At 39.8% G+C, this 22,730-nt stretch overlaps 2 protein-coding genes across 11 annotated transcripts in view; one reads left to right on the top strand and one right to left on the bottom strand.

Moving 5' to 3' along the window:
- MBTD1 (mbt domain containing 1) overlaps positions 1-13,024 on the bottom strand; it is a 32,594-nt gene extending 19,570 nt beyond the window's left edge. Inside the window, exons 1-7 of one of the 10 annotated variants that reach the window (XM_086762553.1) lie at positions 12,642-13,009; positions 10,939-10,986; positions 10,428-10,616; positions 4,873-5,074; positions 3,611-3,750; positions 2,646-2,760; positions 2,466-2,551 (exon numbers count right to left, since the gene is read on the bottom strand). In XM_086762553.1, the coding sequence (XP_086618679.1) occupies positions 2,466-2,551; positions 2,646-2,760; positions 3,611-3,750; positions 4,873-5,026 (495 nt within the window). In that variant the 5' untranslated portion in view covers positions 5,027-5,074; positions 10,428-10,616; positions 10,939-10,986; positions 12,642-13,009. Of the gene's footprint in view, positions 1-2,465; positions 2,552-2,645; positions 2,761-3,610; positions 3,751-4,872; positions 5,075-10,427; positions 10,617-10,938; positions 10,987-12,641 lie in introns of all 10 variants that reach the window. The other 9 variants (XM_086762549.1, XM_086762550.1, XM_086762543.1 and 6 more) reach the window with 9 other exon arrangements.
- Positions 13,025-13,363: 339 nt separating this feature from the next.
- Positions 13,364-22,108, top strand: UTP18 (UTP18 small subunit processome component). Its single transcript, XM_086762299.1, has 14 exons — positions 13,364-13,721; positions 13,938-14,065; positions 14,173-14,268; positions 14,890-14,969; positions 15,206-15,291; positions 15,931-16,056; positions 16,925-17,099; positions 17,432-17,532; positions 18,356-18,446; positions 18,734-18,857; positions 19,353-19,527; positions 20,169-20,311; positions 21,243-21,302; positions 21,965-22,108. The coding sequence occupies exons 1-13, from the start codon at positions 13,383-13,385 to the stop codon at positions 21,265-21,267; spliced, it is 1,689 nt and encodes a 562-aa protein (XP_086618425.1). The 5' UTR covers positions 13,364-13,382; the 3' UTR covers positions 21,268-21,302; positions 21,965-22,108.
- The last annotated feature ends 622 nt before the right edge of the window (positions 22,109-22,730 follow it).

The following is a 22,730-nucleotide window of genomic DNA, read 5'->3' as shown; positions in this document are numbered from 1 at the left end:
TTGTGTGTGAACAGTACCCCCACAAAAGCTAACCTCAGAGAAGACAATGTGTAAAATGGTTTAAAATACAAAGTTCAAAGCAAATCACTGCCACCTAGTGTGAAATCCTGGAAATGCTCCCTTAGAGTAAACTTTATTTATTTATTTTAATTACAAAAGAAATCAAGAGAATGAAAATATTGCAGCTTTCAATAAAATTAAACTGGAAGAAAGACTGAAAAATTCTTAGCTTCAGAAAAATGTGTATCTCACTAGCAACAGAGTGGAAGAGAATAATTACTATTAATTGTGCATTAAGTGTAGATTAATTAGTACTGACAAATGACTCAAAGCACTGTATTTGCTTTCATTTCTAGGAATGGTTTGAGCTACTAAAAGCAAATATAGAAAAAAGCAGAAATTGTTTAGAAGAAAATTAAATTGAAAGACAGGTTAGCAATGAGCACATTGTATGCTACTAAGCTATAACACAATATTAAAACCATTAATTTCAGAGTTTTCCTCCCTGCATCAGCTACTGCTGTGTCTCTGATTAACGCAATTCAACAACAACAAGCTGCTAGGTGCACAAACCGTGATTCTGGCTTTGTCACAGGCTTCCTATACAACACAAATGAAAGCAGCTTCCAGTTTGCTGAACTGCAAAGCAGGTATAGTTACACTGTCACTGTGAATTTCACTGGTGTTACTCAATACTCAAAGTCTGGAATGAAAGTATCAGAGAAGTACAAAAGCCACATTAAGGGCATCAGAAGACTTTGAAACTAATTCTTCTCATACAAAGAGATAGAGAGAATGTCAAGATTTAAGTGTTTTAATTCTAAAAGGTAACTGTTTTTTAAATTGAAGAGGAAATAATTGCAAGCAAAAATAACTGATCTGGGAAAATTACATCAGACCTGAAACACTGAAGTATGCCAGGTTATTAAAAAACCTCAATCAATAAATCAAATTCCACATCTCATAATTCTCTTCTTTAATATTGATCCCAATGTTCCCTATCAAATATCCATACAGATACACCCAGCATAACCAGATACTTATCTGATAACAAATTTAAGGTTAGATATGCCTTGAGTTAAGCTTTATGTATTCAGTCTTGGACACACACAACACATGCACAGAATCCACAACATGGATGGCAAACAAACATCAACTAATACAAACTTTCACGAATCAAAGCAATATTAGTACACAGAAGAAAACAGCAACAATCTCTCCAAGATAGACTAAGAGTATCGGTTCTTTTAATTATCAGTGGAGAGTAGGGGAGAGAGAGAAGGATTTAACAATAGGGTACTAATGCGTTTTCAGCTGCTGACTGGTTTAAAGATACCTTTTGATAGGTACTTATAAAATTACTTATTATAGCATGCACATAACTGCAAAAGCAAAGTGCAAACGTGCTTACTTAAGCACGGGGAATTTGATACCAATTCACGAAGCTATCCTAATGCAAGGCTCTGTTCTGGGCAGTGGTTAAGGCCTCTAAGCATGAAGGGTGCTATTCAGAACGCGCCAACTGCCAAAAGCTCTCAGCTCCCACTGATTTACAAGTTGACAGGGCTCAGCATGAATTCCAGAACTGGACAGGAAATATGTCTCTCTCCTTCGTTATGGACAACTTCCATGAAGCAAAGTGTTTGTTTTGATTGCAATTTTAATCAGAAAATTTTGAGCAAAATAAAGCTTCTGTAAGAAGATGGAACACTTCAACTTCCCAAAAAAAAAAAAGTATGCTGAGAAAACACTTTCTGTTAGAAAGCTTTTATTTAAGAGATATAAAGTACTGACAATATTTTAAACAAGATCTAAGAACTGGAATTTAACAAACACAATAACGATAGATGCTGCTAAATATTTTTCTCATTCCCTAATTATGTTCTGCAACGACTGAGGACTTTTTGTTTGGAATTTTTGTAAGTCTAATACAAAGAAAACCAACCTTTTAAATTTCAGATTTATAAAAAGCCTCAATTTTCCTCTGCTTCTAAATTACCTGGCAGTATGACTGACATGGAGAGTGTGACTGAAAACTAAGAAAAAAAAAAAAAAATCTCAAATCCAAATATGTAACCAAAGATCAGTTCAATAATGGAGCAAGCCTGACTCAATCTAAAAAGCCTTTTGTAACATTTTCTAGCATTGCATGACCTGATCGGTCTGATACTTTGTAGTACATTCAATGATTTTGCACCTTGAATGTGAGAAAAATAACTTCACAAGTAAGAGCCCTCCTCTTTTTTCTTTGTTTATGAGAGCACGTATGATGAGAGTAACTGATAGTGTTCAGAATGGTTTAAAGGACAGATAAACATACCGATCTGAAAAGTAGTCACACTAACACAGTTTACAATGTAGGCTTCATAGTTCAAGGCCATGAAACATATTGGGATATGAACGTTTTGTAAAAATTAACTCTCACGCACACACACAAAAGGATAACACCTATTAAAAATACTTACGTGTTTAAAACAGGTAACAGGAGCTGCTGTAAAGCTATTGCTATTGATGTAGTTACCCCAGCTGAAACCTTCCACAGGGACAGCTGCTGAGAGAAAGTTATTTTATTTAGGGAGGTGCTAAGGAGTCACAAATCTTGTATCACAAAGAATTTGTTTCAGCTCTGTTTATATGCCCATTACCTGCTTTAGTCTTTGCCTGGTTTTGTAAAGTTGCTTGGTACTGAGCATATGCTGCTAATTTAGCCACTAAGGGCTGTTTTTGTAGAACTTTAGCCTTCTTTGTTGGAGGTTTACCCTAAAACAAAAAAGCTACGTAAATACAGTCTTTCCAAACTCGCGTCAGGAAATTCCAGCACGACTGTAGCATATCTCTGGTACATTCAAATAAAATTAAAAATACACAGAATGGAAGTTGACTAAGTATCACAAAACTAAATGTAATACTAAATTAATTTAAAAAAACAGTAGCAAAGAATGTCAAAAAGATTACTTTTCTACTAGTATTCCAACTTGAACAGCATTACAAATTCACTTTTGTTTAGCTGAAAAAAGATATCTTTTAAAACCAGGCCAAAAAGAAGAACTTTTAATCTAATTTTTACTAATGCCATTTCTTGGCATTTGTTGTAACGAATTTGAGGTAGGATATTGTATTTCCTGGCATTTCTATCTGTTTTCTTGAATGTTACAAATATACCTTCATGACTATTTGAATAATATTTTAAGTGCGTGAACAGACCAAAACCCATTTTGCAAATCTATATAGTTAAGGAAATCCTCAAAACACAACAATGCTAAATAAACCTTTATACTCTCTAAAGCCAGAAAGCATCTTGGGTATGACACGTATGGAATTTCAAGTCACTGCATATGCAGACTGAAGATTTTTCCTGATCTTTTTCTTGCAGAAGAGCCACTGCAGCAGAAATGAAATGAGTCAGTTTTCTCCAGAATTCGCTCTGCTGAACAAATTACTTTGTTCATGACTGATGCCGTTTTGAGTTTTGGCTTACAAAATCACTCACATGAAAATTTTTATGCGTTAAGAAATTTGACTCATCTTAAAATATCATGCAAGTTTTACAAATATACACGTTTCACAAAGACAGACCATAATAAGTATATAAAGAAAATGGTGTCTGTACCGCTACCTGAAGTCTGGCCAGAATGCTGGCCTTCTTGGAGTTCGATGAATAGCTTCTAGAGCATGACACACTGCAAAAGCGTTTTGTTTTAGAGTAAAAAGCGTCACGGACACCAACCATTCCACACATCTCGCATGTAGCTAATCAGAGGAGAGGAAAAAGACAAATGTTAAGAGTGTAATAAAGACCTCAGTAAAAATTCAGAACAAAGACATGAGGCAGGTCCTGTAGGTGGCACCACCAAACAGTGTCTCAGGGTCTGATCCGGAAGAAAACTGCACAGAAAAATAACTTAAAATTAGAACACCACAAATGTCAGTCAAACACTACGAACCTTGAGTTCGCTAGTGAAAGGGTCCCTCCTTTCTGCTCCCTGTTAATTTTACCACTGGTAGAAGTGAATGACCCAGCTAAATCAGCTAAAGCCCAATTTCTGTGTTTTCATGGTTCTCAAGGAAACGTCTGCTTTGAATCTGGGCCTGCCAGTCTTGATTTTCTCTAAATATTTAACACTTCCGACTTGAAGTAAAACCAGATCTCTTATTTGAATCTTAAATTAGTATATCCAAAGTACCCTAGCCCACCAATATTGTCTTCTAGCTTCAGAGGTTGAGAGCATCACCCACTGAGTTGTTCCATGAGGAATAAGAGTTTGTGACCAACTTATGCCAATAAGACAAAACCAAGGTTCTACTAAACACTAATCTGAAGTATTTATTCCTCAATGGTAAAAGCAATCTTCCCTTTTTTAATTTTTTTCCAGTGTATGCTAGCTCACAGCTAGTGGGTAGGGAACAGGTACACACTGACAGACTTTATACAGTAGCAGTAATGAAGTTTTCCTGTATGTGAAGAAATACATTTTAATATATTTTATATAGAACATAAAGGGTAGAGAGAATATATGCCCAAGTATAGAGAGAACACTGCCATTTTCCTCAAAGCTCAAAGAATAAAAACAATGTACATGAGAACATACACATGCATGTGCATACATATACCACACACATTTGATAGGAGGGCGGATGTTCCCATACTATTTCTCTCCTGACAGTAGAATTCAAAAAATCTATCTTGTTTCACTTTAGCAAAAGTCAAACAATTCCCCCTCCCAAAACAAACCAAACTCAACCGTTCAGCTGTTTTGGTCTATTTCCAATCAGGACCAGCATTGAAATACTTTGGGATTGGACTTTCACAACTCACAGCACAGGCTGAAAAACACAAATATCAAACTCTGCACTCATGCACCACGTACTTACCCATGCCAGATTTGCCATCTGGGTAAGTATAGACCTGTCCATTGTTCTTTATAATTGGGAGACTGGATGGCAAAGGAGCAACCTCCTCCTCACTCTCATCTGAACTGGAGCTGCTGCTGGTGTCCTCACTACAACTATCATAACCGTCAAACATCCCGAATGAATCACGTCTTTTCCTTTCTGCTCGTGAAGTACGTTCTGTCTAAAAATTAAAACAAAAACAACAACAAACCAACAACAACAAAAATCCCAAAGAACAGTAGAGCATTCTGAACACAAATATTTCAAAATCAAGCTTAAAAAGTTTCAAAGGTCAAATTCATCTGTCAAAAGTTGATGTGCTAACAAACTGCTCTCTCAGCACAGAGACAGGAGCCACATATCGCAAATTAAACTAGCATTACTAGAGTCAAAACTAGCCAATATTGTGATATACAGGAAGAAAAACCTATCTCACAATACACTGTGAATACCAGTAGCAGTCCATACATTTCTTTTTCTTGGTATCTTCAGAGTTCATTAATCCTGATGTGCTGAATAATGACAGCCACACAGCTCTTATATGCAAATGAGCACATTCCAGATGGCTGCAGTCAATTTCACTAAAATTCATTCATTTGAGAGAGCTGGGCAGAGAAAAGACAGTTCAACCAAGAGGGCACTTATTCCCCAGGAACAGAAACGAGAGTACATTTCTGATCTCCTTGGCTTGTGGGGTTATCGATAAATCACTCAGCTTCCCTATGACTCAGTTTCTCACGTGCGACACAGGAATACCTCTCTACCTCACAGGGATGCTCTGAGGATTAATACATTAACAGTTATGAAGAGCTCAGTTACTATGGCAATGGGGTCTGTATAAATGCTAAAAGATAGAAAGGTGACTAATTTGCCACTGTCACATACAAAAACTTGTTACATAATAGTTTCACTATAACCAAATATCTGAGGTCAAATGAAAACATACAATTTTGAAGAACGCATAAGAGTTAAGCAATTTCCAGCTAAGACATTAAAGAGGTATAAACAATAGATTAACTGATGTCTTTTTTCTGAGGCACACTCAGTACATGCATTTTAATACCATGACAATTTATTAATATCTTACGCAGCTCTACTGAAACAAGGCTGTTGTTACATGAGCTGCTCTCGTTAAGCTAAAAAAAAAAAAAATTTCAAACTATTTCCATTAACCTTAACAGTATTTTACTAAGTTGTAGAGGAAGTAACAGATAAAGAGAAGACAAAGAAAAATTCTACAATGGAAGCACAAGTTAGAAGAATGAAGTACAGCCAAGAAAATAGAAAAAAAAAAAATATTAAGAGAGCCTTTGCCTCTACTTCCTTTTTCAAGAGCTAATTTTATTTAAAAGTCATTGTAGATAGAAAAATAATAATGTGTGATCAGACTTTTCCTTCTTAAATTGCATTTGGATTCATAGCTTTAAGATTTCATCACAGTAATTCCCCAAATCCCTTTCCTAGAGAGTATATGCCTCAACGTCTTTATTCTTGGATCTCATCCGACTCTTTTTCTGCCATGCTATTCCTTTATTGTAATATTCTCTGCTCTTCTTTGCAATCTGGCTAAATCCTATTATGGAAGGATTTCCTTACAGTTAAAAGGGAAAATTGATTTCCCCACTGACCCAATCCTAGGATCCAAATAAAAAGAAACAAACAAAAACCAGTAAGCACAAAAGGTTAAGCAATAAGGTAAACAAATTTAAAACATTTAAAGCAGCTCTGAAACAAAAGAAAAGTCAGTGTAATATTAATTATGCATACATTCCTTGGCCAAACAATTCAAAATTACATTAAAACCAATCAAAACTTAGATTAGGGGATAACTTGACAACTCCTTGAAGGAACTGACATCTGCCTGAAGGAGCGAGGGTAACAGCTGCAATCATTAGAGGAAAAGCAGAGCGATGGCCAAACAAAACCTAGTCCTGACCTGCGCTGGCAGCCAGTCTTACCTGCACACTTACTGATGCTATTAGCCAACAAGATGCAAGATCAGTTATTTGTTTGTGTGTGCACGTGTGTGTAGATTAAGGCAGAAATTGAGCACAACGTTGCCATGGATACAGTGCTCTGCAAACAGTGCCAGCAATTTACAGATCAGAACAAGAAGACTAGTCATCTTCCTCAAGATTTCATGAACTCCTTAATGTCTCACAATATTTAACTTTCCTTCATCACAGTCTCTGCTAAAAAATAAAATGCAAAACTGTACTAACCATTCACAACGGTAATACCAGAACAACGTGACATCTTCCAGTATCATGGCTAGATCAGTGGTGTTTCAGAGCCCACGGGCAGGGTCTCCTTCCTCATTCACTCAACCTCCAGAAGTCAGCTGATCCAATTTCACCAAGCGATTAGGACCTCATCCTACCTAAAGGAGGGCTTCAAGCCTTTAGAGGAGGCTGCAGTTCAAGGTAGTCCCAGGACATCCCTTTTCTGTTTCAGATCGGAGAGCTCCTGACCCACAGGGCAGTTCTGCTTTGCTGGCAGAGGTCTTCCTCAGAAGGAAGAGAACTGCACCCATTCCCAGTCCCTTCAACTTTCAGATGCGACAGTAGAGAAACGCTATAGCCAGCACTGCTCCCATCACAAGGGAAGGTCAAAGAAGAAACAGGAGGTTGGAGGCAAGATGAAGGACCAGCGGCACAGAAGTGAAGATGGGCTGCTCTAAGCAAGCTGAAGCATGGTGCAAGATTACAATTGCAGTTACTACAACAGAACACTTGGCTCTTTTTAGTTTTTGTTCTTCTTCTGCATCACGTATATTTAGAACCTGAATATTACTGCCAAGCCCTCCTTGCCAAAATATCCCCTGACGAGAAAACATGTTCACTTTCTCTACGGAAAGTTGGGCCCTCTACTGAGAAAATAATTCTTCAGCATTACACAAGTTCCTAAGTAGCAGTCCTCAAGTTTGTCAAGTTTAACTACACTGTCAAAACAAGTCTCATACATCACCTTTCCATTTAAGTCTATATTTGGAAAGATTATCCCAGTTGAAGTTATGAGTAATTCAAAACAGTAGCTTTGCTTATTGTTTTAAGATAATACTGTAGTTTTTATAAAACATTCTTATCCAAGTTTTTGACAGAAGATGACCATGTCAAAATAAGTTTTGTGAGACTTGGAAAAGGTACAGTTTTGCAACAAAAAAATACCAAGTACTTTGTGTGCAAAAGTAGTCGGAAGTTAGGGAAGACTACATGCAAATACTTATGCTGGAATTTTGCTAGAGTGGACCAAGACATTTCTATTTTGGTAATAAACACCACTAAGGTTCAAGCGAACAACACGTGGAACCTCTGATAACCCGTCCTGCAGAAGTTAGAGGTCCTATTCTTTGGCAAACTCCGTCTAACATCTGAAACAGAAAAGAGTTGGGGTACAACTCTGAACTCAAAGGTCAAAAATGGCATCTTTACAAAAAGGACAATACATGCCTCAAACAGAACCATAACAGAGATGAAGCAGCTGCCTCGGTAACAGCAGCAGCCTGCAATTCCTGCGGAGTTCTTGCAAGCGATGAGCAGCAGTGTGCCTTATCAGCTGACTGGCAATATCTTGTCTGTCTGACAGAGAAGCACTTCGTCGTGGTACCTACAGCACCTCTGCAAATGGAAGTCTCAGAAAGAACAACTTACTACCCTGCAAGGTGTTCCTACTGAATTTTGAGACACTGTCTATAAGAATGCAGTCCTTCACTCAAAAAAGCTACCAGAGATTAACAGTAGTAGTAACTTAATCTACCAATTCCAACTGTAGTAAGATCAATCCACGTTTCACCATATAGGCACAGAAGGAAAAACGTTTCCTACTCTTAGATGAATTCAGCACTAAAAATCACGCTGAGAAGGTTGTCTTTTCCTCAAAACTCAACAAGATCAGTGTTCTTCACTTTCTAAGAGATGAGAGAATAGAATCTACCCATCTGCAAAACACGCTTTGAGCAAGAGCCTGGCTTACTACAAAACACAGAACCTTGTCGCTGGTTCATATCAAAAGAGCAGTGGCCTACGTAACTCCACCACTAAGAGAGTCTCTATTGGTACATTAAGCAGAAGCAATGCACAAACAAAAGAACAAGACAAACTTTTAGGCATACTGGCTAAGGCTTGTTTTTCTAATGAGATTACCGGTTCCTCAACAGGAAAGATTTTTTACAAAGCAATGCAAAGTTCAGGGTAAGCGGGACTGGCAAATAGGCCTGTACGTCTATTTGCTTGGGGGTTTTCTTGCATACTTTTCTTTATTGAAGGGATGGGTGGAGAAAGGAACTCTGAAGAACTGCTTTTTTATTCTGCCCAACTTCCCATTTTCCTGTTCTTCCTCTCCTCCCTGTGAATACTTGGCAACAATGTCTTTTTAAGAAATACTCTAAATTAACCATTACAGAAGGCAAACGGTGCAATAAAAGAACACAGTTAAGGAAACCAGCTTCCCTAAAAGCAGTAAGGCAACTCTAAATAAATATGAAAAATAACTAGTTTCTCACTCTCTTAACACACAGTCTTACATATATACACTTGAATTTGGTCAGCACATTATAGCACATGTTCTTCAAGCATAACAACTACTCTTTCAGCATAAAAAGTTGGTCACAAAGGGTGAACAATGCAAGGCCAAAACACAAAATAAAACCATTTCATGTTATTTAGACATCAAATACTTACTCAGGAAATTGCTTAAGTGTCTTGATGAAGACTATGCTCAAGTACTGGCAAAATTTTTGAGAAAGTGTTTTGAAGGTGAAAATTTGCTACAAAAAAATACCCCATGATTAAGTAACCAAACTCCTTGCCCCCAAGTGCATCCTTGTGGATGATCCAAAACAGTCTCAGAAAGATTTCAAACCACTCAAAATGGTTATTGTTTCTACTGAATCAAGTTGGTGCTTGAATTCAGAAAAGCAAGCTTTCAATACGAGACCTGTAGCTTAACAAAGGCCTACCAGTACCTACACAGACAGGCATCACTTTCTATACTCAGACTTAACCCCCAGAACCACGACAGAAGTATGGACAGATGGTATTTGAGGCCAAGGTCAACAACAAGGTCACCACAACCTTCAAGCCAAGGGTCTGTGACAGGACACATTTACTTTAATCACATATTGTTAACAGATCATGCATTTCCCACTGTGTACTTCCAAGGTGGTATTAAATCAGATACACAGTTTTTGTTTTCAAAAGTTCATTAATGTTTTATGCTACAAGCTTAGTTTTAGCTCTGGATGTTGGCATTAAGGAAACAAGATGATGGAACTAATTTATTGCAAATCTTCAGAATGTAAGCTGGCCAAAATAATTTATTGTAGTAATACTAGCTTCCTCCCTGTGGAGCCGAAGTATAATTGTGCCTCATAGCGTGACAAAAAAAGAAAATTCAAACATGGTACCAATTTAAAGAAAACATATTTTCAGCTTTCATTAAAAACAAACAAACAAAAAAAAAAAAAACCCAAAGCTAAACATCTTGGGATTCCTGGAAATCAGAACCAAACTTACTTTTTTATATAAGCAACTCACCTCTATCTGGAAATGTGCCTTCCACTCTTATTATAAGTAAAATCTCTGCTGGAAAATTACAGAAATGTTTTTTCCTGTCTCTTCATTTGCTATGTATGACAGCATTTTGTCTGAAGCCAGTTTCTGCTGTTTGCCAATGGTTTTGTCCATAGCCTCTTCCCCAGGGGTTTTCACACAAGAGGGGAGACTCTTTCATAAAAAAATATATCAAATTAGCAGGCAATTTTGGAGGGTGTGTGCGATGATTAATATGTGCAACATCTGAATTTTGAGAAAACTGAAAATCTGTTACAAACTCCATTATGTTTCTACAAAGCCCTTACAGTTGTATCTGGAAGAGGCAAATATTTAACTTTAAACACTGTGTTACCATTAAAAAAAAAAGTTTAAATGTAAAAAAACAAAACACAACATCAACCCCAAATCAAAGTCTTCAACACCTGAATTCATTCCATGTGCTCAGAGACAGATTCAACAAAATATCACACGTGCCCAGAGTTTACCGACTTACCTGAGAAATGGAGGTATGCAGTAGCAGTTTGCAGAAGGTATCAAAAGCCTTGCAAAATTAAATCAAATTTTAGAAAATAAGAGAAATGAAAGCCAATGAGAGGGAACTTTTGTACACATTATCTTTACTGCCAGTCATCTAGCTCTTTAGGGAACCACAATTAAGAGAATTCTTACTTTCAGTCTACAGGCTTTTTGCACACGGACAAGCCTCAGGAACAAACACCTGAACTATTCTTGTGGCATAAACACTAACTTCCACAGAGGAGAGTAAATACCTCTGCTACATTTCCCTATAGCTTACATTACACACTTCCTTAAAATGATCCCTAGGCAGAAGCATGAATAGAGACTAACCCACTAAGTCTGACCGCTTTTTTTAAAAGCAATATATTGTTTTAGTTCCCATTTAGCGTTCCAGATTAGACTCTGTCATGCTTTTTTATTCTATTCCTTACAAATCACAATTGGACGGTTACAAACAAATGCAAGAGATAAATGCAAGTTCTCAAACCTGCAAAAATAATCTTAATCTAAAATACAGAAGACTGCCCTGCAGCTTTCAGTTTTAACTGATTTTAGATGTGAAAAAATGACAAGGGCTGCCACCCACATCTTAAATCGTTATTTTAAAACGAATTACTTTTTCACAAACAGTAGTTTCTACCGTAATTAGCATATGCTTTGTAGTAGGATTTTTTTTTTTTTAAAGCCACACTGGACAGAAATTGCTACACTTTAAAACACTTCCAGCAACAGCCTGAAAGTGAAACTGGTTTCACGGGTTTACTGCTCCTCACATTAAGAACAAAGTAACAATATAAACAGTCATAAAAACTATATAGAGGGGGAAACTGGATGCAAAGAACCCTAAACTTTTGAAGTGCTAATATTAAAGAATACTTTACAGCACTTAAAATGAGCACGACGGGAAAACTAAACCTTAAAGGCTTTAACTGCAAGAGGAAGCTGCTTAAAAGCCAGCAGTGCAGTGGACCACTGTGAGACCGCGTACCCGAGCACGCCTGCAGCGCTCGGTACGAGAAAATCTGAAACTTCAGGCAGGAAGAAGAAGGGGAGGAAGAAAAAAAAAAAAAAAAAAAAAAAAAAAAACCACAAAAGAAAAAAAAAAAAAAACCAAAACCGCCCAGCCCAGTGAGAGCACAGCCCCCGCCAGCCGACGGGATCACAACAAAGGGGCAGCCGCCGCTGTCCGCCTCCACGTGCCCGCAGCTCCCCACGGGTGACAGGCTCCGCAGCGCTGCCGGCACCCACCCACGGCTCCCCGCACCCCTCCCGCACCCCTCCCCCCACGGGGCCCCTCCGCCTCGGGCTGCCCCCGCTCCGCGGGACGGCTCGGCTCCGCGGGGCTGCCCGTAACAAACTTTCCGCGACAGCACCCCGTGGGAGGCCGGCCCCAAACCAACCCCGCAGCCCGCGGGGGGCCGGCACGGCCGAGCCCCCTCCCCAGGCTGGCGCCCACCCCCCCCCCCCCCGCAGAGCCGCCCCCTTCCCCACTCCCCCAAACGCGGGAGGGTGCCGGGGCTGCTCCCCTCCCACACAAGTGCGGGGGCCGGCCTCCCCCGGCACAGGCAGCGAGGGGGATCGCTCAGCCGCCCCCCGCCGCTCCCCCCAGGCCCGGGGGGTGGCCCCCTCAGTGCGGCAGCCCCCGCCCCCCCCCCCCCCGGGGGCTGTGGTACTCACCAGGTCCTTTGTGTTTTCCATCAGGCCCTCATGGGCAGGAGACGCCCGCTGCCTCTGCCCCCTCCCCTCGGCTCGGCCCCCTCCGCCTGCCGCCTCCCCTCTGCGAGGGGCCGGGCCCGGCGGGGCAGGAGGCGGCCTGGAAAGTTCAGCCTCTCACTCAGCCGGAGAAAGAAACCCAACTCCCTGCGCCGGAATATCAACAACATTAGCATAACGCCTCTGCGCAGGCGCGGCGCCCGGCCCACCGCGCGCCCTCATTGGGCTCCCAGCTGTTTGGGGCTTCCTCGCTCGCCGTACCCCCTCTGGGAGAAACCATTCGGAAAAGGGGGGGGCCGTGCGACGGGGCAGGAGCCGGGGTGTAAAAGCAGCCCCGCTGCGGTTCGTTTTGCCTTCTAGTGGATGGTAGTACGCGCGACGCGGCCGCTGGGCCGCCGGGGAGGGTCGGCTTTAGTCAAATGGGGAGGGGGACCCCTCTGGGAGCGCAATGGAGTGGCCCGGCAGCGGGCCGCATCACGTGGAACGCGGGGTGAGGGGAGGGAGGAGGAGGAAAGGAAGGCAAAGAAAGGAGGTCACGTGACAGCGACTTGAGGCCGGGGAGCGTGGCCAGGTCACGTGGGGTGAGGAGGGGCAGCGGCGCGAGCCTATCACGGCCGGGGGGCGGGGCAAGGAAGGCGGTATAAGGCAGTCACGTGGCAGCGGGCGCGCGTTCCGGTTCCGGCGGCGGCAGCCCCGTGGGGAGCGATGCGCGCTGCGGCGGGGGCGCCTCGGCCGGGCCCGGCGGTGGCCGCGGCGATGAAGAAAAAGGGGAAAAAGAAGAAGACGGGTACCGTGAAGAAGACGAGTACGACGAAGAAAACGAAGAAAACAGCGAAGCGGCTCCAGCCGCCCGCGGCGGCGGTGGCAGCAGCTAAGCGGGCGGCGGCAGCGCAGGCGGCGGAGGAGGCGGCTCGCCGGGCCCGGCACCTGAAGGCCCTGTGCGGTCCGTCGGGCGCCGAGCGGGAGCTGGAGGAGCTGGTGTTCGGCGACAGCCTCAACGTAGAGGAGGACGAGCTGCTGCAGCGGCTGGCCGGCCCCCGGCGGGTAGGGCTCGGGGCCCGGCGGGCAGCTCCTGCCCCGCGGCCTCTCCTGAGGGCCCCGCCGGAGGCGAGCGCGGGGAGGCGGCGGTTTCTCCGGTCCTGAGCGGGGGCTGGCGCTTGCTTCGGCTCTTTGCCCGCCTCCTCTTTCCAGCCACCGTGTCTGTCGTCTCCCTGCACTGACCCGTGGTTGGGTTAAAATGGCCTGTTCGGTTGTTTTCAGCTTGATGCTACAGAGAGGAAAGGCCTCCAGGAAGACTCCAGTGATTCGGAAGTGGAAAATGAAGCAAAAAGTAATTTCTTGTCTAAAAAGCCAGCCTGGGTGGATGAAGATGATGAAGCTGAGGAAAAGTAAGTTCAAGTTTGCAGGTAGGAAGTGCGTGCTGTGCTTAGGAGTGATTGTAAGTAACTTCAGTTTAAATGGTCTTCATATTCTGTGTGGTTTTTTTCCCCTTTAGTGTTGATATGACCCATAAGTATAGAAAAGACTTCATGAAAAGTGATGCTGAGAAGGTGCTTTCTAAGAAAAAGCTAAAAAGACGACTTGAAGAACAGTGAGTTTCATTAACGTTCTGGCTAACTTTATTAAGGTGAAATAAGATACATTTATGTGACATTCGAAGTCACTTTCCTCTTTACCCACTGCGTTAATGTGACGTGTTTTGAAGCTAGTGCTTCTTACAGTATCTGCAGTGTTTTCTAATCTAAATGCTAAGAAGGATAAGGAAAATGTACGTGAGTATTGTCTAGACTAATGTGTTTAATACTTGTTCTAGTAGAGGTGCATGAATTAATTTATCTTTTCATAATGATACCTTGCTTTGTAAATGTAATGATGGAAGATGCTAATGCCGTATGGTATATAAGGATTAAGTGAAATGTGAATATAGTTGGATAGCAAAGCAGAACTTTAGATGTGTTTGGTTGTCTTGGTATCGCTCCAAAGTGCAGTACTTTAATGTTTGGTATCAACTTTCCTTTGGTTTCACATTTAGGAAGTCAGCAAAACACAGAAAGCTGAATGAAATTCTTAAGAACTTGCATAGTGTTGTAAGTGCAAGTAATCTTGCCGAATTGTAACTGTACGTCTTGTAAGTGCTTAATGCGTAGAAGGAAATGACTTTCTCAAAAACAGTTTGTTTGTTTGTTTTTCCCCCTCACCCTTCTCTTGCTAGGTTTCAACGAGCTATGGGAGGAGTTCCTGCCTGGGCTGACTTAGAAAACATGAAGAAATCCAAAAGGACTGCAAGTGACAGTAAATCAATCCATTACTATTCTAATAAGTATTTCTGTGTTTCCATATTCAGCTTCTTAGAAAGAAAATATTTTTGATGTTTTCTTGGTTTCAGTAGTGTGATAATATGCCGGATAACTCAGCTTTATTCCTTCCTTCACTTTTCTTTGATTAATTTGTTTCTGTAAGAAATCTGTAGGTTTTGATGCAGGAGCGTTTGTGGAATTAGCCTTTTCAATGGGCTTTGTTTTAATTAGGTGACAGTGATGAAGATGCTGATCTGCTATGTAGGACTGGCAATTTCATATCAAACTCAGAGTCCCTGCCAAGAGGTATTTTGAAGGTAAAGGCAAGCCTTTCTTTCCACCTCCGTTTGACCCGTATACACATTTTGACTTTTGTTGCTATTTGGGCAGTTAAATTAGTGATTGTATGATTTTTTTCTTTGTTTCTGTAACTGGAAATTAAAGAGTAAACAGTTGGACAAATTGGATAGTTCACGTTGTGAAAGTGTGAGACAATAAATTGAGATATATTGTTTGACATAAGAGTTACTTTATGTACTTTGAAGTAGCATCTTGTGGTAAAATTTTAATTTTTGTGTAGCAAGGATGGAATTCTCTCACAACTTTGAGACTACTGAAATGGTCTTTGAGAAGTGGCAGCCTTAAATGAGTGTTTCCTACACTCTCTTTTACAGCTATTTCTGATGAGTCAGACTGTAACTGGTTTTACATAGACTATTAGTTTCAAAGTCAATAGAAATACTACTTAGTTTATCTTGCGTCTACACTGCTGCCTTAAAGCAACTTACTGAACTTACTGTATGTATGTTCTGCTGATGTCATGCTGTCTAGAAGTTCGTCATAGGGTTTGAGATCTTGCTCTTGTAGAATAAAGAGCAATGAAATTGGATGTTCGTCAGCATAAGCAAAAATTTTTAAGTTGTATTTTTTTTTAAACTGCTTGATCTGTGTCCTAGATGAGCACCTGTTTGCCTGCTAATCAGGAACGTTTTGCTAACGGAAGACTGGCAACTGTGCAGTTTCATCCTTCTGCTCAAGTAGTCATGACTGCTGGACACGATCGGTCTCTGTCACTCTTTCAGGTGAACAATTTCGATCTCTATTATGTAAATGGCCACTAATACAGAATCTTTTTTTGATATGTATACCTGAAATAGCCTGATTCAATAGACTTCCTTTTCTATCTTCCTGTGGTAGTGTGTTCACAGGAGTTCTAATGTCTGTGGTTACAGTGGGATTTGCTTGCTTAAAGGCGTCTTGTTGGAAGAAATGTCCATCTGTGACTTCATACCAACCACTTATGGAGTACAGGCGAACTTGTTTGTGTCATAGTTCTTAGTTGAAGCTTTATTTTTTTAAAATAAAGCTTTTGGTTTTAAGGTTTGCAGTGATGAGGATTAAGACGGTTTTTTTCTTTCAGTTGTTTTTAAAGCAGTGTGAGGAGCAGTCCGCTTCGATTTAAAACTGTAATGTTGCTGAGAAATCATTTTGGGGCTGGAGAGACTCTACTGCAGCAGGAAGCTACTCGTCCTGGACACTCCTGCCCTGCTTCTCTGAAAATTAAAGATCTTAACTTTGCTCAGGAACTTTCAACATAGCTCAATATCAGTGAAATGGTCAAAGACACAAGTCAAATCTGACACTCCCACAGGGCTGCAGGAAAGAACAAAGTGAAGCAAATGTTTCTGTTCAGAAAAGCGCTATAGAAATGATTACTTGTGCAAAGCGTAGGCAAGACAGTGAAGGGTAGGAGGTGCGAAGTGTATCCAGGAAGCCTAGATAGGAGCTGAGAGCCAGGTTATTTGTAGACTGGGAAGAGAGGAAGAGGTTAATGCTCCAAACTGGTGTACCTCTTACTGTTTTAGGTCTCTTATACTGGTTAGTTGATAGGAACTTTCTGTGTAAAAGTATTCAATGTATTCCTTAATATGATAATCTTTTTTTTTTAAGGTTGACGGTGTAAAGAATCCAAGAATACAGAGCATCTATTTGGAGAGTTTTCCAATTTATAAGGCTTGTTTCAGTGTTGATGGCGAACAAGTAATTGCCACGGGTACTCACCATAGAATGTTCTTCGTGTATGACATGATGAGTGGAAGCATTATTCCTATACAGAAAGTAAGAGGTACGTTTTATAGTGCTGTAAGTGTCTGGGCATAGTTGAAGCTTTCCCAAATAGAGGTGGCATATGAATTTGCTTTAAAAGGAAGTGCAGTGGATTGTTGGAGGTTGTATATTTAACTTATCTTCAGGGATCTTTATTGAAGCACCATTATCTTTCGTTTGTCTGGGATATTAGAAGTTAACTGTCATGCATAAACAAGGCTGAGTTGTAGCTTTACTGTGACTGTATTAGAAATGATAGCTGAAGTGAAGTTAGGTCTTATATTCATCATACCTCTGAATCTTGAGGAAAAAGAATTACACCAATTTAAAGTTCTGAATCTCTTTTTAAAGGTGTGGAGGAAAGATTTCTCAGAAGCTTTGAAGTCTCTCCAGATGGATCATTTATGCTTGTAACCGGAACGTCAGGTTACCTTCACTTGTTGTCGATGAAGGTAGTTTCTCTTCATAGCTCATGTAGCTTCAGTTCTGTGGTGCCTTTTTCCTTTTGAATCTACTTGCTTATATTTAATCTGAAAAGCAATCTAGCTTTCAGTTGAAACAAAAATATGACACATACTGTGATGGTCTTAAAAAATGAGCTGCTGTATCAACTAACTGTAGCTTTCAAAAATTTTTTGAGTGTGAGAATTTATTTTTTTCTGACTATGCTCTTTGGGACTGGTGGAGCTAAATCCAGATTATCATGGGTTTTTAAGCTGTCGCTGGGAAAAGTCATATGTCAATGTTGTATTTTGTCTGATTGCGCAAACACTGTGCTGGCAAAAGGAGTGGTCTCAGTGTGGAAATGGGCATCTGAGGGCAGAAGAAATACAGAACTGCTTTTTTGGGACGAGCGCTAGCGCATGCTGATGTACTGTATTCATGAATAATGCCATCTACTGTGATTCATAATGCATAGAGATCTTCTCAGTTAAATTTGAAAATGCCATATGATGGCAGCTGGATTTGTTTTAAGCTTTTGGTAGGAAAATTACTTTTTAAAAAGAAAGTTCAGTTCCCTTATGTAATTAAGATCCTTCACTGAGGGAGCAAATTAGTATTTATTGAACTAGATGTAGTTTTGCAATAATGAATTGATCAAGGACTCAGGAGCATTGACTTGCTCTTTGGTCTGTAGGCACTGAAAATGTTGATGCTGTTCTTGTAATGTCAGTGGAGCTAACTTAAGGTTTTTGTGGGACAGGAGTGTGGAAACAAGTTTCCTACAGATTTTTGGCAGAATCATTGTCACCATTGTTGTTCTTCATCCTATAGACAAAGGAACTGATTAGCACTATGAAGGTAAATGGAAGATGCACTGCATCTGCTTTCACTCCAGACAGCAGTAAAATATATAGCTATTCAAGTAAGTATTCTCTCTAACAGCACCAATCATAATTCCTTTTAAATTTCTTAAGTTACTATAAGTCATTTATTGATTTACGAAGATAATTAAAAGACTTTATGCTGCTATCTGGCCTAAAAATACAACCGAGATTGGTCATTAAAGAATGGAGTTAAGTATTTTAGTATGGCTCTGGTTGTTTTTTAAAAAATACTCTATTTTTAATAGTTGTCATCTAATGAAATTTGTTTAACAAGATGTACAAACAATATGTTCGGTATATGTGGTTTCTATAATTTTGTAAACAGAGGAAGGTGAAGTTTTCATTTGGGATGTGAGAAGCAGGAAGTGTCTACACAAATTTGAAGATGAAGGTTCTTTGGAAGGGAAGTGCATTGCTGTTTCAAAAAATAACCAGTATGTGGCGTGTGGGTAAGTGACTTGACTTTGACAACTTCTTCCTATCTCATTTTGAAGCTTTTCAGTAAACTTATTGGTGGCTGACACTAGCAAATACTTGCGTACAGTATGCGTTTTCGTAGCCCGCTGTAGAGGAGGACTTTTAAGAGGGCTTCACAGGATTTAAAAAAAAAAAAAAAATCAAAAAGCTTGAATCTATCCCAGGATCTTTTAATACCAAACTCTTGTTGCTTTGAATTTGTTTGATGTAAGAGATGGGCTTATATCAAGGCCATCCACAGTTCAGCGTGTCTCTTTATATGTAAATAAATTATAAAAACCCCAGACTCCTCTGCTAAATACTGTTATAGGCTCCAAAGCAAAATCAAGATCCAAGTAAAATAGTGTTGCAAACTCCAGTAAATAATTGGAAATTATATTTTTAGTTGAATGGTGGCTATAGAAACAAAGTAATATGTACTGTAAATATTACTTCTTGGTGTAGTCTTTGTGAATTTCTTTTTTCAGTTCAGCTTCTGGAGTTGTAAATTTGTATACTACTGATGTCTGTCTCAAAGAAAACCATCCTAAACCAGTTAAAGCCATAATGAACCTAGTTACATCTGCTACATGCGTGACCTTCAATCCCACCACGGAAATTTTGGCAGTGGCTTCACGTGAAACTGATGAGGCTGTCAAATTGGTATGTTCAGCTTCTTTAGTACAAGATTTTTTGTATGTTGTTCAGAAATGTTCCTGGTGACATAATAAAACTGATCTTAAGCAGATATATATACTGCAATATTTGCTAGACTGAGCTGATCAGACCGTGTACAAGATAATGTACATTTGTAAGAATATTTTTTTCTTCAGGGAACTTGTTCTGAAAATAACATCCTATGATCTATTTACTTTTTTTCCCCCCCTTTTTAAAATGCCCTTATTTCAGTGCTGTAAATGGAACTCGGCAGCAAATGTGAATTTTCAGCAGCTGTTAACTGTAATGGTCTTACTATGTAGTGCTTTTCCTAACTCATCCAAAATTTGCCAGCCTTGTCAGAATTCTGCCCAACAGTGGAACTAATGAATTAATCTGAGGGCTTGGAAGCATATTTTTACTACTTAGATTTAATTACTTGAAAATAAATGAATTGCAATAACTGACTTTGTGGTATGTTCCCTGCACCTTTTCTCCAGTAGAGCTCTCTATATGGAGTGGTGTAGGATAGAATATAACTGAATATTTGAACTTAACATTGACCTTCAAGTTTAAATTTGTACTTAAATTTGAATTTCTGTGTCTTTTGCCTAATTGTTATAACTAATTAACCTATTTATCAATAGGTACACATTCCTTCATATACTGTATTCTCAAACTTCCCGGTGTTCAGAAGAAAACAGATTTATCTTGCTCAGTCTATGGACTTTTCTCCCAGAAGTGGTTTTTTCTCTGTAGGAAATAACAAAGGCAAAGCTTTGTTATTTAGGTATGTATAAGCTAAGTTCATTAATCCCAGATAGCATGTTTATATTCTGTAAGATGGGGCAGATGACTGGTAAATGATAAGGTTTGACTTTGTGATCTGAATTTCACCTGATGACTTGAGTGCGGAGCTGGCTTTCCCTTCTGGAGAATGACATGTGTTTATTGTCTGATGATACAGTACTACAGACATCCTTGTCAAAACTGTCATTGTCCTTTTCTGAAATAACTTGGGTGTAAAAAGCCAAATACTGGATATTCTCCCCATTAAAAAAAAAGTTCAGAGGATTAAAAGAAGATGTGTGCTTCGGTGTTAACATCCTTATCTAGCATGGGTTTGTTCTAATTGTAAAGGCAGGGTGAATAGTATCTTCGGAAGGAGGGTGACTGAATGCTGGCACAAGTTGCTCTGGGAGGCTGTAGAGACTTCATCCTTGGAGATACTCAAAAGCTGCCTGGGCATGGTCCAGGGCAGCTGTCTCTGGGTGGCCCTACTTTGGGAAGTGTTGTGGTTTGGGTTTTTGTTTTGTTTTGGGTCTTTTTGGTTGTTTTGTTTTGTTTTGTTTTTTTTGAGCAGGAATATTTATTTTTTTAAACTAACATCATGTGATGTTTGAAAAAACTTTATTTTTAATGTGAGATTTTAATGATCTATGAAGTCTGACAGGGAGAATTTACAAAAAGACTCTCAAGCAAGTATGTAAAAATGTGAATAAATCTTGTGATTTGTCCTTTACTTGAATTTGAACTGCATATTGTAATGACACTTCCAAGTAAATCTAGCATGGAGATGATTGGTATCTTTTGCTATACCTGTGTTTCAGATTAGCTAAAAATACTCAAAACAGCACTACTGAATAGTTGTTGCTTCTTAATTGTGTTCACACAGCAGGTTACTGAAAAGTTTTAGATCTCTCAACTTTTTTTTTCTTCAGGCTTAAACATTATTCAGATTTTTAACAGAAGATACAGGAGAAAATGGACCAACAACTGAGGTAAAAGTAGCACTAGAACTCTTGACAACATTGTCTTGAGGAACCTTATTTTCATTTTATCTCCACCTTTCTATACATGGGATCAAGAAGTTTGTAATACTATGTGATCTGAAACTGTTCTGGATCACTCATGTAGTAGGCTGCACATGATGGGCAAGAGTCAAGCTTGCCTTCTTCATTTCAGCTTTTCTGATAATACTCTTCACAGGGAGTTAGTAGTTCAACTAAACTTCTGCTCAGTCCTGTTGACAGCAGTTTAAAAAAATTGAATATATTGAAATCAAGCTCATCAGCAGTGTTGTTAAAAACAGCTGTAGGCTGGCAGATACTTGGCTTGAACCTGTTAGGAAGTCATGTAAGTGTGCACACACAAGTCTCCATAATTTCAAATTTAGATTACATAAATTACTGAAGCTTGAAGCATAGCTTGTGTGCAGATGCGATTTTATTGTACACTTGAACCTCCTCTTGGGAACCTGGGAAGACCTGTTGCCTTGACAGTGATTCAGTAGTTCTGTTTGACCCAAAATGTGTTAATGATTGGAAGCTGAACTCGGACTGGAAGCAGATGTGTCTTCTGCATATTGAGCTTGCATAAAATTTTGTGATAGCTAAATGTTGGGAATATACTAACAAAATTCTCTGTACGGATCTTTCCCCAGGTGTTGTAACCTGCAGATACAAGTACGCTGACAAAACCAGACAAGTTTTTTTTAATTTTATATGGAAGTTCAAAAATACTAATATAACATCTGTGGTTTTTAATGTTATTCCTTAATAAATATACCTGATAAGTTTCCAGGCAAGTTGTTTCAACTTTTTCCAATGTTTTGTGTAAGCAAATGACTAACTAGGTTTTAGTGGTTAGCATTCAAGCTAATGTCTTTAAGAAATGCTTATGAGCATGTGAAGTATGCCAGTGCTGAAACAGGAGACATGAGTTTTGTGTAAGTTGTAATCTCTGCTCCATGCATTCAGCTTGAGCTTTTCCATGAGCCAGGTTCATTTGAGGCTGGGTTGGAAACAGCATTTTGCTGACTTGAGGAGCAATTTAACCTGGAACTCTGTTGATGCAGGTGTTGTAGTTCAGCCCATCTTAACGTGCCAGCTATAGCTTGAAGACAGCCTAAACTAAAAATTGAGAAACACCCTTACTGCCTCCTACGTGTCACGATAAGAACTGTACGTAATGTGGTTTTAATTCTTAAGGAGGACCCCATTCTTATCTTTCTGTGAAAGCAAAGCTTCCGGACTATCACTTTATAATTGATTTTTTAAATTAATTCTGAAATTCTGATACCATTATTGTCACTTAGCAAGGACTGCTTTACAGCTGTTGTTACTGGTTCTTCATCTGATTCCAAATATTCCTGAAGTGGCCACCTCTTTCTTTTTAACAACATAAACAAAAAGTTTCTGGGAAATCTG

Source organism: Chlamydotis macqueenii, chromosome 18 (genome assembly GCF_036417535.1).
Source record: "Chlamydotis macqueenii isolate bChlMac1 chromosome 18, bChlMac1.mat, whole genome shotgun sequence".
NCBI classification, from domain to species: domain Eukaryota; kingdom Metazoa; phylum Chordata; class Aves; order Otidiformes; family Otididae; genus Chlamydotis; species Chlamydotis macqueenii.
The sequence above is the reverse complement of the archived record's forward strand: the minus strand, read 5'-3'. Positions and strand labels throughout refer to the sequence as shown.

Bases quoted from the DNA above. Each gene is read 5' to 3' on its own strand.
- UTP18 (XM_086762299.1), top strand. From the start codon at position 13,383: ATGCGCGCTGCGGCGGGGGCGCCTCGGCCGGGCCCGGCGGTGGCCGCG. The intron at 16,057-16,924 runs GTGAACAATTTC...TTTTTTTTTAAG, and splicing joins GGTCTCTGTCACTCTTTCAG to GTTGACGGTGTAAAGAATCC. The intron at 18,447-18,733 runs GTAAGTATTCTC...TTTTGTAAACAG, and splicing joins TAAAATATATAGCTATTCAA to AGGAAGGTGAAGTTTTCATT.